Genomic DNA, 16,851 nt, shown 5'->3' on the forward strand with positions numbered 1-16,851 from the left:
CTTCTAAATGCGTTAACATGTCTCCCCAAAATGTAATCATTGCTCAAATCATTTTTTAAACTCTTCTCTGGATTGAGGCAGCAACAGTAATGTAAAAATAACATTGGAAAGTAAAAAATCAAGCCTGAAATCTTAGAATAAGTTGTATAACTTGAGTGAGTCATTGAGCATCAGCGTTTTCAATTATAAAATGGCATTGATAATACCTACCTTATTGGTTGCTGAGGGGACTGCACAAGAAAACATACAGGAAAGCATTGTCTAAACTACAAAACACCACATATATATGTAAGATATTATCACTGGTCTCCCTAACGTCTTTAGAATTTGCATTGCATTCTTTCTAAAACCCTCAGTGGTGACAAAAATACTCATCTACTGAAAATAAATTTGATTTCTGGAAAAAAAAGTTATTCAAAGCCAAGTCCATGTGATCAAACTGAATATCATTTTTAGTCCAAAACAAGATGTGACTATAATTTATCCTATTATAGTCATATATTATATGACTGTAATATAATGAGTTTCTAAACTTGATCTAATGGTATACCAAAAAGTTTCAAAAATGTCTAGGTAACAGCAACAATAAAATAGATATATAACTTTGAATGACATGATGAATAATAATTTGTATACAAAAGTTCTTGTTAATGATTATTACCACCCAACTACCAAACTATAAGCTAAGTCATCCTTGATTTATTTTCTTTCACCACCCCTCCATATGTATGCATGGCATCACCCAATCCTATCATTAATAGCTAGGAAAATTCATTCCAATCCATTGCTATAGTCTATATCGTCTTCATTTCTCACTAGGACTGTAACAAGAGCTCCTGAACTGATCTCCCTCGCACCGATCTCTTATATATCATTCAATACCACCAACACTAATTTACTGAAAAATAAATAAAATAACATGGTTTCATCATTCTTCTGCCTAAAAGTCTTTAACAATTTCCCACTGCTTACAGTGTAAGATCCAAACTGTGGGCAAACAACGCACTTCACAAAGTGGCCAACTCTCTGTACCTAACCTCCCACAAATTTCTTTCAATCCACTGTAATTCTGCCACACTGAACATTACATTACGTCCAGATACAGCAAACCCTCTTTTGACCACATGCTCATGCTGTTCTCTGACTAGAGCCTCCCTCAGAGCCTGTTAAATTCATCCTTCAAAACTCAATTCCTAAGGGCCAGTGTGGTAGTTCATGCCTGTAATCCCAGCACTATGAGAGGCCAAGGTGGGTGGGTCACTTGAGGTCAGGAGGTCGAGACAAGCCTGGCCAACAGGGTAAAACCCCATCTCTACCAAAAATACAAAAATTAGCCAGGCATACTGGCACACCCCTGTAATCCCAGCTACCTGAGTGGTTGAGGTAGGAGAATCACTTGAACCCAGAAGGCAGAGGTTGCAGTGAGCCAAGATCATACCACTGCACTCCACCCTGGGTGACAGAGCGAGACTCAGTCTCAAAAAAAAAAAAAACCAATTCCTGGATAGTAAGATCACCACTTCTTTAGCTTACTTGCTATGTCTGCCATGCTCTCACACTTGTTTATATCTATCAATATTTCTTATGTGGTTTAATAATTAATCTATTTATCTCCCTGCTAGACTTTGAGCTCAAGGATAGGACTCAAATATTTTGGATCCATAGTACCATAGTACTTTTTAAATTTTTTTTATTTTTTTGAGACAGAGTTTCGCTCTTGTTGCCCAGGCTGGAGTGCAATGGTGCAATCTCAGCTCACAGCAACCTCCACCTCCCGAGTTCAAGTGATTCTCCTGCCTCAGCCTCCCGGGTAGCTGGGATTACAGGCATGTGCCAGCAATCCCGGCTAATTTTGTTTCTGTTTTTGAAATGGAGTTTTACTCTTGTAGCCCAGGCTGGAGCGCAATGGCGCAATCTTAGCTCATTGCAACCTCCACCTCCCAGGTTCAAGCAATTCTCCTGCCTCAGCCTCCCAAGTACCTGGGATTACTGGCACCCACAGGCACCCACAATCATGCCAGGCAAATTTTTGTATATTTAGTAGAGATGAGGTTTCTCCATGTTGGTCAGGCTGGTCTCCAACTCCTGACCTCAGGTGATCCTCCCGCCTCGGCCTCCCAAAGTGCTGGGATTACAGGCATGAGCCACTGCACCCGGCCTTGGATCCACAGTACCTATAATAATGTCTGACACATAGAAGAGGCTTAAAAAAAAAAAGGCTGGGCGCGGTGGCTCAAGCCTGTAATCCCAGCACTTTGGGAGGCTGAGACGGGCGGATCACGAGGTCAGGAGATCGAGACCATCTGGCTAACCTGGTGAAACCCCGTCTCTACTAAAAAACACAAAAAACTAGCCGGGCGAGGTGGCAGGCACCTGTAGTCCCAGCTACTTGGGAGACTGAGGCAGGAGAATGGCGTGAACCCAGGAGGCGGAGCTTGCAGTGAGCCAAGATCTGGCCACTGCACTCCAGCCTGGGTGACAGACCCAGACTCTGTCTCAAAAAAATAAATAAATAAAAAGAACAAAAAAAAGAACAAAAAAAAGTTTAACCAATATTTCTCTTAAGTGGGCCCAAGTTATTGCCATTTGCAACACAAATGAGGAAACCACAGCCATGGAATCAATGACCTTGACTTGTCCAAAATAAATGTAGAACCAGAAATCAGTTCCTAGGATTTCTTAGAAGATACTTTCTTTTGAGATTAAATCAGCACATTATAAACAGTTCCAAATCCCTCTAGCGAAATGGAATTAGACTGGGAACTTCTATCAAGAAAAAAAAAATTTTTAATTCCTCATTTCTCCTCCTAAAAAAAGCCCTTATGAGAAAAAGAGGTGTCCTTTCGATGAGAGCTTCAGATTACCACTAATGAAAAATATACCTTTCTTGGCATTGAATCCTAGTGTGGATGGCGCTGCACAACTCAAAATGATACCGTATGGATACACTTAATGAGTATAAAGATCCTCAGCTTCTAAATACTAATCCCAAAACTCCTAAAATGAACTGTTTGGAACCAATATGATCATTTCAAACTAAATGTTAATTCTACCAAAACCCCCTAACATCGATACCAAAATATATCAGAGAATTCAAAAGCATTCAATTATGGTCAAACCATCTGGAATAAAGAAGGCAGCACTGGCAAGACAAGCCTTGGCATACCTTAGAAAGAAGATACATATGGAGATGAAAAACAGGGCGAAAACGAAGGACTAAGATATCCCTGATTTCAACTCCAAGAGGAATCATTTTGCCACAGAAAAACTAAACAAAGTCCCTCTATTTTTAAACTGGGTGACTGAAGTGGAAAGAGAAATGAGAACACATTTGGGGAAATCAGGGATTGAAATCTCAACAGCATTGAAGCTAACTTTCCATAACAAACAATTTCCAAAAATAAGGCTGGCACAAAACTATGCTGGGATTTGTACCAGGCGTGTCTAAAGACGCTAGTCGCTGTGACTAGAGAGGCTGAGTTGAGAATGAGACCTAGATAGCGGAAAGTTGAGAATGAAAGAAAATCTAGGGTATTTCTCTGGACAACTAATTCACATTTTGGAGAAAAACTGGGACACTCACTCTCCCTCCCAAATAAAAAGATGAACTAAAAATGAATTGCCCGGGCTGCTTTGGGGCTGCAGAGGTCTGCCCCGGGTGCTAATGCTAATCACCACCCCAGTAGGGATCCAGGCCTTCTGCACCGTTTGCCAGCAGCCGACTGGGAACCCAGACAGCGCCCACTCACGGCGGGAGCAGCTGCTGTTTGAAGGCATTCGAAGCAAAGGCAAAATACACAAGATCTCTCTCTCCGAAGCTAAATGTCTAAATACGCTCTCGAAATCGTAGGACCCATGGGTGGCTGACCTTTAAGTTATTTTCTCAGAGCTCCGCTCTGGATGCAAGCCCAAGAGCAATTTGCGTTAGAAGTACTAGACGAGGTGGGGAAAACAGAAGGGGCAAGAGCCGAGCGCCCCTCGATACGAAATCAGCGACCCCGAAGCCCTATGGAACGCACGGGAGCGGCTGCGGGGGATGGGAAAAGGGGTCTCTAGGATCCCCGAGCGCTTGGCCTCCACACCCATGGGTCCTTTCCCTGCCCAGGCACAGGATAAAGAGTTATCAGCAAAACGTGAGGGGCCAGTTCAGGTCTCCGGAGGGCCGCGGACACCAACTCCTAGTCCCACACTAAAGTCACCTCAGCAAGAGCGCAGCCATCTTGGGTTCCGGTCTGGACGGAAGTGACGCCAGGAGGCCCCGCCACCTGAGGGCGGAGGCGCGCGGGAGGGGGTTGGAGTTGGGGGTGTGATGTGGACAGTCTCTTTAAAAGGCTCTGGAGCTTCTCCGCTCAGCTCTACCCAGCTGGTTTGCTGGTTGTTTTCTGGGGGGTTTTTTTGTTTGTTTTTTGTTTTTTTGAGACGGAGTCTCGCTGGTCGCCCAGGCTGGAGTGCAGTGGTGCGATCTCGGCTCACTGCAAGCTCCGCCTCCCGGGTTCACGCCATTCTCCTGCCTCAGTCTCCCGAGTAGCCGGGACTACGGGCGCCCGCCACCACGCCCGGCTAGTTTTTTGTATTATTGGTAGAGACGGGGTTTCACCATGTTATCCAGGATGGTCTGGATCTCCTGACCTCGTGATCCGCCCGCCTCGGCCTCCCAAAGTGCTGAGATTACAGGTGTGAGCCACCACGCCCGGCCGTTTTCTGATTTTTTAGTCTCCTTTCCCGCTTCCTGCCACTGACTTCTACCGGAATTTGCCAGGATTTGGGCAGAAACGCCGCTGGCTCAAAATCTGCAGTCTACGTTCCACCTGCGTACATACTTATTTTGCATCACACTCCCAAACAGCGAACGGCGGACTTGTTTAGATTCTTCTTTAAGGACTTCGCAGTCTGTTGCGTTCCCCCTGCCTCCAGGTCGGCCTAAAAATGTGATTGGCCGGTTGAGACACCCAAGAAAAAAGATACTTTGGGCTCCCTCCCGTTCTAATACGAAGCTTTAACCAGACAGATACATAAATTGTGACCTAAGTTGAGGAATGTGGAGAGGGGCCTCGAGAGGCCCTTACGGACCACAATTCCCGAAAACGAGGAGCCTCATCTAACCACCTCGATTAGACCGCACAATTCCTGGGTTTGAGCTGCCACATGAACCAGGCGCCCACTAGCCGAGGACAATGCTCCCTTGTTCCTTGTTTCAGCGCTGTGTGGGTGACACCCCCAGCTAGAAGAAGCCGGAGTGAGGGGGAGAACACGCTTTGATTTATATATATATATATACAGTTTTAAGGAACCCAAGCACAGGAATCAACTGCCGAGCACTCAAGACTGAAGAATGAAGAAGAGCAAATGATAAAGGAAGGAAACAGAGAGCAAAAGTTCTTGCTGTTGTGGGGAGTAGGGTGGAAAGGAGTAAAAGGAACAGCCTAGAGCAACTCCTATTTTTACAAAAAAAAAAAATACTCAATTATATTACTATTCAGATCTCATGTATATTTAGCATCCCTGCACTTCAGCATTTAAATAGCACAAATTCACTTATTTCTGCATCAGATGACTAATACTACTTTGCGTTTCTGTAATGCTTGACAAAGAAAGCACATTCATACACTTTAGGATTGGAAGAGGCTCTCTAATCCAATCTTCTATCCATGCAGGGATCTCCTCTGCAACATCCCTGACAGCTGATCTTCAAGACTCTACCCCCCACGTTCAATGATGGGTACCTCAAACAACAAGTTTTATTTAATGAACAACTTATTCGTTAGAAAGTTATATTTAAATAACAGTTTTGTGCTATCGAACCTCCAGTCATTGACTTGGCTCTCTGGAGCTTCACGTTAACAAACCCAAGGAATGCCTCTTTCACTCAGATCTTTTTTGGCTTTTTTCTCTCTTTCTTTCTTTTTCTTTCTTTTTTTTTTTTTTTTTTTTTTTTTTTTTTTTTTTTTTTGAGACAGAGTTTCACTCTCTCTCCCAGGCTGGAGTGCAATGGCGCTGTCTCAGCTCACTGCAGCCTCTGCCTCCCAGGTTCAAGCGATTCTCCTGCCTCATCCTCCTGAGTAGCTGGGATTACAGGCGTGCACCAGCATGCCCTGCTAATTTTCTGTATTTTTAGTAGAGACGGAATTTCACCATATTGGCTAGGCTGGGCTCGAACTCCTGACCTCAAGTGATCCACTGTCCTCGGCCTCCCAAAGTGCTGGGATTATAGGTGTGAGCTGCCGCTCCCAGCCCGCTCAGCTCTTTAAATACTAATAATTGGCCGGGCGCGGTGGCTCAAGCCTGTAATCCCAGCACTTTGGGAGGCCGAGACGGGCGGATCACGAGGTCAGGAGATCGAGACCATCCTGGCTAACCTGGTGAAACCCCGTCTCTACTAAAAAATACAAAAAACTAGCCGGGCGAGGTGGCGGGCGCCTGTAGTCCCAGCTACTCGGGAGGCTGAGGCAGGAGAATGGTCTAAACCCGGGAGGCGGAGCTTGCAGTGAGCTGAGATCCGGCCACTGCACCCCAGCCTGGGCGACAGAGCAAGACTCTGTCTCAAAAAAATAAATAAATAAATAAATAAATAAATAAATAAATACTAATAATTTCATTTAGCATGTAGTTACCGACTTTTTGTCAGTCCATGAAAAGTTCTATAGGGGGTTCAAAGATACAGATGTTTGTATTATCCCCAAGAAGGTTATAGTCTTAGCAGGATCAACAAAGAAATGCGACAAAGAAAGTAGCAACAACCCCTTGAAAAGGGTATAGATAAAAGGAGTGGTTAAGTCAGGAGAAAATGATGACTTACAGTTGGGAGGTGGAGTTAGGTGGAAATTTTGGAGGGGAGAGTTTTGGGTTTTTGTTTTTTTTGTTTTTTTTGTACTTTGAATTGCTGTTTTATAGAAATGTTGACTACAACACCCTGTAAACATTTGTCAATGATGATGATTTTGCCTATGGACTTCATAAGCAATCCCATATTTAGAATTCCACAACCCAAATCTAATACTATTGACCAAACCCACCAGGACTGTAGTCTAATGAGATGCCAGGAAGGTACCAGGACACTGGCCTTCACTGGGTGAGCCTGCAGTGGTCTCATAGCAGGAATAACAATGACCACCCCACTTAAATTAACCTCTAGAGGTCAGGCACGGTGACTTACACCTGTAATCCCAGTACTTAGGGAAGCCAAGGCAGGAGGATCACTTGAGTATAGGAGTTCAAGACCAACTTGAGCAACATAGTGAGATCCCCATCTCTACAAAAAATTTAAAAATTAGCTGGCTGTGGTGGTGCCTGCCTGTCACTCAGCTAATCTGGAGGCTGAAGCAGGAGGATCGCTTGAACCTGAGAGGTTGAGGCTGCCGTGAGCTATGACCACACCACTGCACTACAGCCTGGGCCACAGAGCAAGACCTTGTCTCTGGAAAAAAAAAAAAAAATTTGTTTTTTTTAAACTAGCCCAGCATGCTGGCATGTGCCTGTAATTCCCAGCTACTTGGAAAGCTGAGGTAGGACAATTGCTTGAGCCTCAGAGGTCAAGGCTGCAGTGAGCCATGATCATGCCACTGCATTCCAGCCTAGGCAACAGAGCGAGACTGCCTCAACAAACCAAAAAACCTCAGCTCTGGTTATGTAGACATCCCCATTGCTGACTCCACCCCAACACCTTTAGATTCTCATGATGTGCCAAATTGAATTCACCTTCTTTCACCTGTCATTTAAGGCCTTTCACAAATTGACTTCAACTTTCCTGTCTGGTCTCATTTCCGACTATGCCACTTGAAGTCTCCCCAAATCAAGTCAAAGTGGATGGCACAAGATCTGCCCTGAATATATCCAACACTTCAGAAACCTACATCTTGTATATACACACATACACAAACACACACACACACACATTCTCTCTCTTTCTCTCTCTGTCTCTCTCACCTCTTTGTCCTTGCTTTTGCTGTTCTATCTTCTGGTAACCTCCCCATCTTCCTTTCCAAAATGACAGTCATCCTTCAGGACTGGTTCATATCTAACATTGTCTCCCAGACACAACCATTCTTCCCTCTGAACTATTTATTTGTTTGACTATTTACTTATTTATTTATTTTTGAGACAGAGTTTCATTCTGTAGCCCAGGGTGGAAAGCAGTGGCGCAGTCATAGCTTGCTGCAGCTTTGATTTCCCAGGTTCAAGCGATCTTCCTGCCTCAGGCTCCCAAGTAGCTGGGACTACAAACATGTGACAACATGCCCAGCTGATTTTTTAAAAAATTTTAGTAAAGGTGAGGTCTTGCTATGTCACCCAGACAGGTCTCAAACTCCTGAACTCAGGTGATCCTCCTGCATAAGTGTACCAATACGCAAGTGCTGAGATTACAGGTGTCAGTCACTGTGCCTGACATAAACTTCATTTATTAAATAAAGTTTATTTTGTCTTTAATATCTCATATAACTTACTCAGTCTTCCTGATGTTGCAGTTGTGTGCACTCCTCTTTTGTATTCCCAGCATTTTGTTCATTACTCATGGAAGTATTATGGCTTATTATAGTTGACTGTTGATGGGTTTGTCCTCTGATCTTCCCACCTCCACCTCCCCAAACCAAATTTTCAATTCCTTGCGGGAAGGACTTAATTTTTATTCCTCTCTCTATTACCTGCATTATCATACTTTACATATTGCTGGCACTCAACACAATTTTGTAGCCTTGAAATAAACTGAAATGGACTTCAACAGCAGCATGAAGCACTGAAGGACTTCTCGACAAAGAGGGAAAGGTCAGGGGCTTCTTGCCTGGAAATAGTCCAGTGGAGAAAAACGTCTATCTGGGAAGAATCGCACAGGATACAGGGAGGTGTGAGGAATAAAACTCCCATAGGACTTGGTCATCTCAAGAAGTCTATAATGCAGCCCACATTAGTGGAGATAACAAGGGATACCCTATTTTCAGAGTTCTCTTGGGAAAACCTGCCTCTAGTTCCTAGGGCTCTGAGGCAGCACCTCTCAGGCAAGGAGACTGAGGAGGAATCCCTTTTTATGGCCTTTAAATTAAGGTTCCCTATCTATCCCTCAGAGAAGTGTGTCTGTGTCCCTGTTTTTGTCCCTCTCCTTCACCACCCCCCCGCCCCCCGCAACATTCCAGCCTGGGGCAGGGGGAGGCCAGTGGACACAAAGCCCTCTGTGTATGGGGTGGTATGTGTCCCCCCACCCCTCCACCCATACTATACAATGCCCCTTCTGCTCCCTGCACTCTGCCCCCCTCCCCACCACCTCTCAACTGCACATGCCAGGCTGCAATTGGTTACTCGCTGAGGACAGCCCCCTCATGCTGGGGCTCCAGGGGATTTTAAGCAGGTTCCAGGAACCCCCCGTTCAGTTTCTGGTCCCCCACTTTCTCAACCCCACAGATGCTCCGGGGCCCTGCCCCAGCTATGGCTCCTGGGGCTCCCTCATCCAGCCCCAGCCCTATCCTGGCTGTGCTGCTCTTCTCTTCTTTGGGTAAGTGGAGCCACCCTACTCTGGGAGCCTTGGGACTCAGGTGTCTCTCAGCAATCCCCACTGCCTTTGCTGCACTCCCCACTGCAACCAAAGAAAGAGCAAGCAGGAGCAGGAAGGTGACATTATATTCAGAAAGAAAAAATATGCGGCCGGCCGGGCACGGTGGCTCACGCCTGTAATCCCAGCACTTTGGGAGGCCGAGGTGGGAGAATTATTTGAGCCCCAGGAGTTGGAGACCAGCCTGGACAACATAGCCAGACTTCATCTGTAAAATTTATATATATATATGAAAAACAAGAAAAAAAAATGCATTTAGAGGGAGGCGGTAGAGGTTTTATTTGAAGAGAAAGGGTAAAAGAGAGTGTAGCAAGCTTCCCTGAGTGGTGGGCATGGCTGGACCCAGGTTGGAAATAGTAGCATGCCCCCAGAGCCATGGTGGGAAGCAGTGTTAGATTGTGTGAAGGAACAGGCTCAAACATCACCTGGGTTTGATTCCCACTCGTCCCCTAGCAGTGCAGGAGGTGCCTTAACCTTAGTTTCCCAGAAGGAAAAAGAGAGTGTGATCTAAGTAAGGAGCCCAGATTTGTGGTCTCAGCTCCTCAGACTTTTTGTCTCTTTGTGGCTCCTCACCTGTTGTGTGGGTGAATGGAGCGAGATTCTATGAGATTCTGGGATCTTGTCCCTCTAAAGCTGTCTTCCTTCATAAGCTGACCAGCCCTTTCCTTGCCCCTGACAGATGTTGGGTGAGCAAGAGGTCAAAGCAGGATTATTGGAATGGCCCCTTCCCTTCTCTGAACTGCCCTGAATCCTAGTGCAATGAGTGAGCCATAGGCAAGTGGGGGTGGTGGGGAGGATATCAAGGGAAAGGGGGCTGGCCAGGATGCCCACAGTTCTCTGCTGTCAGCTGCTTGAGCCCTAGACTCTTCTGGGTTGTACTGGGCTATTTGGGGGTACCCTGAGAAAATGTTAAAGATAGAGAGTTGGAGAAGGGCATAGTGAGGGAAATAGGGGGAAGGAATATTGATGTATAAGGAAGAGGGAGAGTTCTGTCTCAACACTTGTTCCACTCATAGAACCATTGAGCAGAGCTGAGAAGGGCAATGGCTGATATTGTAACAGGAGGAATAGAAGTTATAGCCAGTGAATTATCTCCCGTGTTACACAAGGGGGATTCCCAAGAAGGTTCTAAGGTGGAAGTTCCAGGAAGTAAATACATGGTATTGCATGCTGAGGTGAGAGATTCAGGACAATTGGGGTGGAAGTAGGGGTGGCATGGGCCCCCCAACGTTGGTCAGACAATGGGACTTTGTTTGGTTGCCACCTCCCACTCCTGTAGAACAAAAAGGTCTACAGTTGCCCCTCCCTGGGGCCAGCCCACACACATAGTCTCTCTGGAATGACCTTCCTTGTGTGGGTAAGTCTTGGGGGTGGCACTGGGCCAGAATGGACAAGAGAAAGGTGAGGACGGTTGAACCACAGAGGGCTCACATGTAGAGTCATCTGAGCTGTAGGCTTGGGGTCTTGCTCTGCACCCAGCTGAGAGGGGTATGAGGTCCTTCCCTTCCTGACTTCCCAGTCAAGAGCAAGCTGTATGGCAACCAGGGATTCAGCAATGAGGACAGTTGTACCAAGGAAGAAGGCTTATATTTTCTAGTTATCTTCATTTTTTTCTGCAAGAAATTTGAGTTTGCTGTATTGCAAAATCCAATGCAGCTGTTAAAATAAGATTGATATCTATGAATCAACAGGGAAAGCTCCTCTAGATACGTAAGTTCTTAAGCAAAAAAACACTAGAATACAATGCAATATGTATGTAAAAAAAAAATCCACAAAACAAAACTATTTGTTGTAAGTACATGTATATCTTGAGTTTATTGAGTTTATATTGAGTTTGTTTCATATTAAATGGATAACTTGTTACATCTTGGAAGGGAATACAGGAAAAGAATTTATTGGGCTGAGTGTCAAAGGAGACTTTTGTTTTTATTTCTATTGCTTGAATAGTTTATAAGAACACAATATGTATTACCTGTATAATTTATAATAAATTTTAAAAATTTTGAACACTGCATCTAAAGGATAGCTTAAGAGTTAGATACTGACCCAAAGAAGAAATGAGACTTAGAGACGGAACCCAATCTCTGGAAGTCCGCAAGAGAATTCTGTTACTGCGGATTTCATCTCCTCTACAGACATGCTGAAGAGAGCTTGACAGATACAGCATTTATGATCAGCTGTTCAGTTAGTCCCCAGATACTTGAGGCTCAGAATTTGTTGTTTCTTTTCCAAATTGGCCTCTGACCTGTGACTCGGCACTTGATTTCCTACTGATTTCACTTCCTCTGTATCCCTTACTGGGCCCATAAGTGCTTCTGATTCCCCACTTTGTGCTTGCAGTGCTGTCCCCGGCCCAGGCCATCGTGGTTTACACCGACAGGGAGGTCCATGGTGCTGTGGGCTCCCGGGTGACCCTGCACTGCTCCTTCTGGTCCAGTGAGTGGGTCTCAGATGACATCTCCTTCACCTGGCGCTACCAGCCTGAAGGGGGCAGAGATGCCATTTCGGTGAGTGCCTGGGGGAATCCTGGGGTTGGAAAACAAAGTGCTTCGAAGAACAACAAAAAAGATAACTTGGGCTAAGGAGGGGGAAATCCTTTTTGAGCCATAACCCCAAATTTGGCAAGGTAAATAGCAATCTTTGTCACCCTGACTACATTGTCCTCCCTTCCCCAGCAGTACCCTTTCCAGCCCAAGATCCCTTACCCTGAGGCTGAAGCGAAGCTTTTTTTTTTTTTTTTTTTTTTTCCCCCTCCCCTTTCTGTAACAAATTCTGGAGCTAAGCTTTGATAGCTGTGTTCTCATTAGGGTCCTCTCACATGCTTCCCCCCTCATTCCTCATAGATCTTCCACTATGCCAAGGGACAACCCTACATTGACGAGGTGGGGACCTTCAAAGAGCGCATCCAGTGGGTAGGGGACCCTCGCTGGAAGGATGGCTCCATTGTCATACACAACCTAGACTACAGTGACAATGGCACGTTCACTTGTGACGTCAAAAACCCTCCAGACATAGTGGGCAAGACCTCTCAGGTCACGCTGTATGTCTTTGAAAAAGGTGTGAGAGGGGATGGGGACAAGGGTATGGGAAGCAGTTTGGGAGGGGATCAGGGAGGACTGACAGGCTGGGGGAAGAGGCAAAAAGCCCGCCCTAGGGACCTTCATTCAGGCTCTGGGAGCGTGGGCAGAAGGCAGTTTTGGCTGGGAGTCCTACATCCTCAATGCAGGGCATAGACGCGGACTAGGAACCACAGATACAGGGCCCTGCTCATTCTCCCACTTCTTTTCTCACCCCCCTAGTGCCAACTAGGTACGGGGTGGTTCTGGGAGCTGTGATCGGGGGTGTCCTCGGGGTGGTGCTGTTGCTGCTGCTGCTTTTCTACGTGGTTCGGTACTGCTGGCTACGCAGGCAGGCGGCCCTGCAGAGGAGGCTCAGGTAAGGGGCGGAGCCTAGCTCCCCTCCCACTCTCCCCACTATCCCCCATCTGGGCGGAGACTACTCCAGTGAGTGGGAGGGCCAAGGGGAAGAGGAAGCTGTGTCCGCGGTGCAAGGGGTTCCGGCGAGGCCAAACGTACAGCAGTCTGTCTTCTTGCAGTGCCATGGAGAAGGGGAAATTGCACAAGCCAGCAAAGGACTCGTCGAAGCGCGGGCGGCAGGTTAGTGGGACTTGGGGCCTCGACAAGATGGGAAGGAGAAACCTGGGAGCCGCCGGGCAACAGTGAGGGGTGGGATGGGAACAGTCAAGCCCCAATCGCTCGGTGACTGATGTGTGCGCCCCTCCGCCAGACGCCAGTGCTGTATGCCATGCTGGACCACAGCAGAAGCACCAAAGCTGCCAGTGAGAAGAAGGCCAAGGGGCTGGGGGAGTCTCGCAAGGATAAGAAATAGCGGTTAGCGGGCCGGGCGGGGGATCGGGGGTTAGGGGTGGAATCCGCCAAAGGCGCAAAGGTGGTGGTCATCGAGATGGAGCTACGAAAGGATGAGCAGAGCTCGGAGCTCCGGCCTGCTGTCAAGTCCCCCAGCAGAACCAGCCTCAAAAACGCCCTCAAGAACATGATGGGCCTGGACTCGGACAAGTGATCGCCACCCCCTACCCCACGCCCTGCCAGAGCAGGGGGACCTAGACTCCTCTTACCCCGGTCTAGGTGCTTTCCCTCCTTGCTCCCCCGCCCTGCCCCGCCCTCACCTCCCTTTGAGATGTAAGTTTCATTCCAGAATTCATTCCCCAGGCAATTGTATTCTCCCCCACCTTCACCCCTGGCTTTCTGGGAGCCCAGGAGCTAATCCTACCCCTCACCTGCCCCAGGGGCTGTGTGTTTGGTGCTTGTCCGCCTGGGCACCGAGAAGAAAGGCACCTTGATACCCTCTGCCTCAAGTCCAGGCCACCTGGCATTCCCATCTCCTGCATCCCCCAGCCTGTCCCCCTGGCTGTTTCCCTTCCCTCCCTTCCCTCTACTAGGTGGCCCAGCTCCATACTCTGTCCCCCCCAGCTAATACCCAGAGCACTCAGATCAGACTCTCCTTCAGGGTTTATTTAGGTTATTTTTTTTTTATTTTTTAATCCATTCTTTGTTTGTTTACCTGTGCTCATCCTCTGCCCTTACACCCATGACTGAGGACCAATGACGTCATGTGGCTTTTGCAATTTGTCACCCCCACTTAAGTCCTTAATGAAGAGCCAGCCCAAGCAGAGGGGCCCCTCATCCTCACACTTCGGTATAGCATTGGTGCCCCCTGACCACTTTGGAGCACTGTTCTGGGACTCCAGGTCTTGAGGAAAGAGAGAGAGAGAGAGAGAGACAAAATGGATCCTCATAGGTCAGGGAGTGGAGGAGGGGGAAAATGAGCCTTAAGAAATGGTTTTTAAACAACCAAACAAAAAGTAGGAAAAACAAACGGTTGGGGGGGAGGAAGAGGCTGCACTCCAGCCACAGGGGATTCTTAGGATTTTTCTACATTCTGTATATTTCTTCTCAAACCTCCAAATGTCCTTAAATGTTTAATAAACACTGACATTTCCAGAAGCTGCTGCCTTGTCTACGATTTCCTAGTTCTCCTGGGAATAATCCCTACCCCTTATCTCATCCCCAACCTTCCATACTTGGCTTCAGTTGTTGAGTTTGTTTTTTGGGGGTGGGGTTATAGGGTATACTAGAAAGAACTCTGAAATAGCCTCACAAGACACATTCATACCTTCAATATCAGTGAGATTATACTACGTTGTAAACTCTGCCAGTCTCTGCTTTTATATGAGTTAAAACGCAGAAGCTGTCTTCACCAAGATCTGAATTTTAAAACATCCCAGCCACTCTCTAGCTGTGTGATCCCCAGGACAGTTACCTGACTTTGGTAAGCTTGTTTATGTACTCGTAAACAACTGAGATAATGATATCTGCCCTGCTTAATTCCTAGGGATTTTGTAATAATCAAATGGGATCCTGTGTATGGAAAACTTTGTAAACTGTAAGTTGATATACAACTAAATATTAAGGTGTTTAATATTTGTTTCTAGTGCTTGCCTAAGGTAGTACACTTTACAAATTAGCACAAATCCCATTCACCTCTCTAAACAGACACTGCTTTGTTTTGTTGGTACATGATTTTACCTCTGTTTACCTATTAATAGGTATACTGTTAATACCTCATTAGCTAGTTTGTTGGTATGTCAATTTAGGTATACCATTAATATCCTGGTATCCTGAATTGATTGTGGAAAGACATATATGTATCATTTTCCCCTGGGAATTACCGATGGCACAAGAAAACCCAAAATGCCCACAAGTAATTTCTTCCCCTTGTTAAGAAGTTAAAGATATGATTAACACCAGCTCTACCAAAACCCAGAGTGCTTCCATTTGTTTGAGGGGTGTCTTCAATGTCTTAAAAAAAAAATCAATCTTCCTTCATTTAAATATAAAAGCTAATAGATTATATATAGCCTTTTGTTGGGGGGAAGTGGGAGAGGAAACTTAGTCACAACCCAGTAATAAAGTTGGGAATATCTTAAGCCCAAGATTCCTTATTAGTTAAGATGCTAAACTGTCCATTATTCATTAGATAGTTGCAGCTGGGTTCCTTGCTTAAACTTCCCAGGCTGTCAGGAGAGTCAAATGAGGTCGGATGCGGTGGCTGACGCCTGTAATCCCAGCACTTTGGGAGGCTGAGGCCGGCAGATGACTTCAGGCCAGGAGGTTGAGGCCAGCCTGACCAACATGGCTGAACACCTCTCTAAACGTCTCCACTAAAAATACAAAAATTAGCTGGGCATGGTGGTGCACACCTTCTAATCCCATCTACTTGGGCAGCTAGGGCACAAGAATTGCTTGAACCAGGGAGGCGGAGGTTGCAGTGAGCCGAGATCATGCCACTGCACTCCAGCCTGGACAACACAGCGAGACTATGTCTCATTAAAAAACAAAAAAAAAAAAGAGAGAGTCAAATGAAACATTATGCTACTTATGAGCTAGAGTATAGCCCAAAGCTTCTCATTTAATTACACTTTTGTTCTAAAATTTATCAGCCACCTGCATTTTGCTAGCTCAGTTTACCCAATTATTTTAATATTTATTATTCCATCAAGAATCCTGGTACCCTGGGACAACATTTTGCAACCTTTGCATTAGGCATTTTCACAAGCATTGCACACTTAATGTGGATTTTTCCAGGACTCCCCATTTTTCACAATCCTCAACAAAGTAAGCCACATCCCGCCTTTCTTTCCTCTGCAGTAAAGCATTAACTAAAGTCTAGAATAATGATTCAGGTAAAGGGAAATCACATTGTTATATGGGAAACTTTGAATCCCATCTGATTATTACTTTGAAATAAATCGTTCACAATCCTCAGTGCATTGTTAATAATAGCAATAATGTTGCCCAAGCATGTGAGCACTTTAAGAATAATTTACAGCCTTTTTCAGTGTTAACCATGAAAAAAAATCCAAGATTATAACCCAATTTATGAATATACATACAAAAAGTCTAAATAAAATATTTGCAAAAGAGAATTCCACAATGAGTTAATAAAACAATGAATTACGACCATGAAGAATTTATTCTGGGAATGAAAGAATAGTTCAGTGTTAGGAAATCTACTAACAGAATGTTATATTAACATGGAGAAAAAACGTAATTCTATCAAGAGGAGATGTAAAAAGAAAAAGCAATTGTTTTTTAGTAGCTATTCCTACAAAACATTCTAAGTAAAATAGGAATAGAAATAAACATAATGGAGACTATTTTTCAAAAATCATTTAAAAAGCGGCCGGGCGCGGTGGCTCAAGCCTGTAATCCCAGCACTTTGGGAGGCCGAGA

The 16,851-nt window shown here is 45.6% G+C and overlaps 2 protein-coding genes across 22 annotated transcripts in view; one reads left to right on the plus strand and one right to left on the minus strand.

Moving 5' to 3' along the window:
- SDHC (succinate dehydrogenase complex subunit C) overlaps window positions 1-4,244 on the minus strand; it is a 44,174-nt gene extending 39,930 nt beyond the window's left edge. For 17 of the 20 annotated variants that reach the window (XM_077997043.1, XM_077997014.1, XM_077997035.1 and 14 more), the window contains exon 1: window positions 4,200-4,244. In XM_077997043.1, coding sequence (XP_077853169.1) covers window positions 4,200-4,219 — 20 coding nt within the window. In that variant the 5' untranslated portion in view covers window positions 4,220-4,244. Of the gene's footprint in view, window positions 1-3,749 lie in introns of all 20 variants that reach the window. The other 3 variants (XM_028846281.2, XM_077997026.1, NM_001193587.1) reach the window with 3 other exon arrangements.
- Window positions 4,245-9,353: 5,109 nt separating this feature from the next.
- Window positions 9,354-14,562, plus strand: MPZ (myelin protein zero). 2 transcript variants are annotated; one of them, NM_001321056.2, is given in 6 exon segments: window positions 9,354-9,481; window positions 11,879-12,045; window positions 12,382-12,595; window positions 12,838-12,973; window positions 13,134-13,194; window positions 13,325-14,562. In NM_001321056.2, coding segments are annotated over 6 exon segments (939 nt in total). In that variant the 5' UTR covers window positions 9,354-9,414; the 3' UTR covers window positions 13,619-14,562.
- The last annotated feature ends 2,289 nt before the right edge of the window (window positions 14,563-16,851 follow it).

Source organism: Macaca mulatta, chromosome 1, assembly GCF_049350105.2.
Source record: "Macaca mulatta isolate MMU2019108-1 chromosome 1, T2T-MMU8v2.0, whole genome shotgun sequence".
NCBI classification, from domain to species: Eukaryota; Metazoa; Chordata; class Mammalia; order Primates; family Cercopithecidae; genus Macaca; species Macaca mulatta.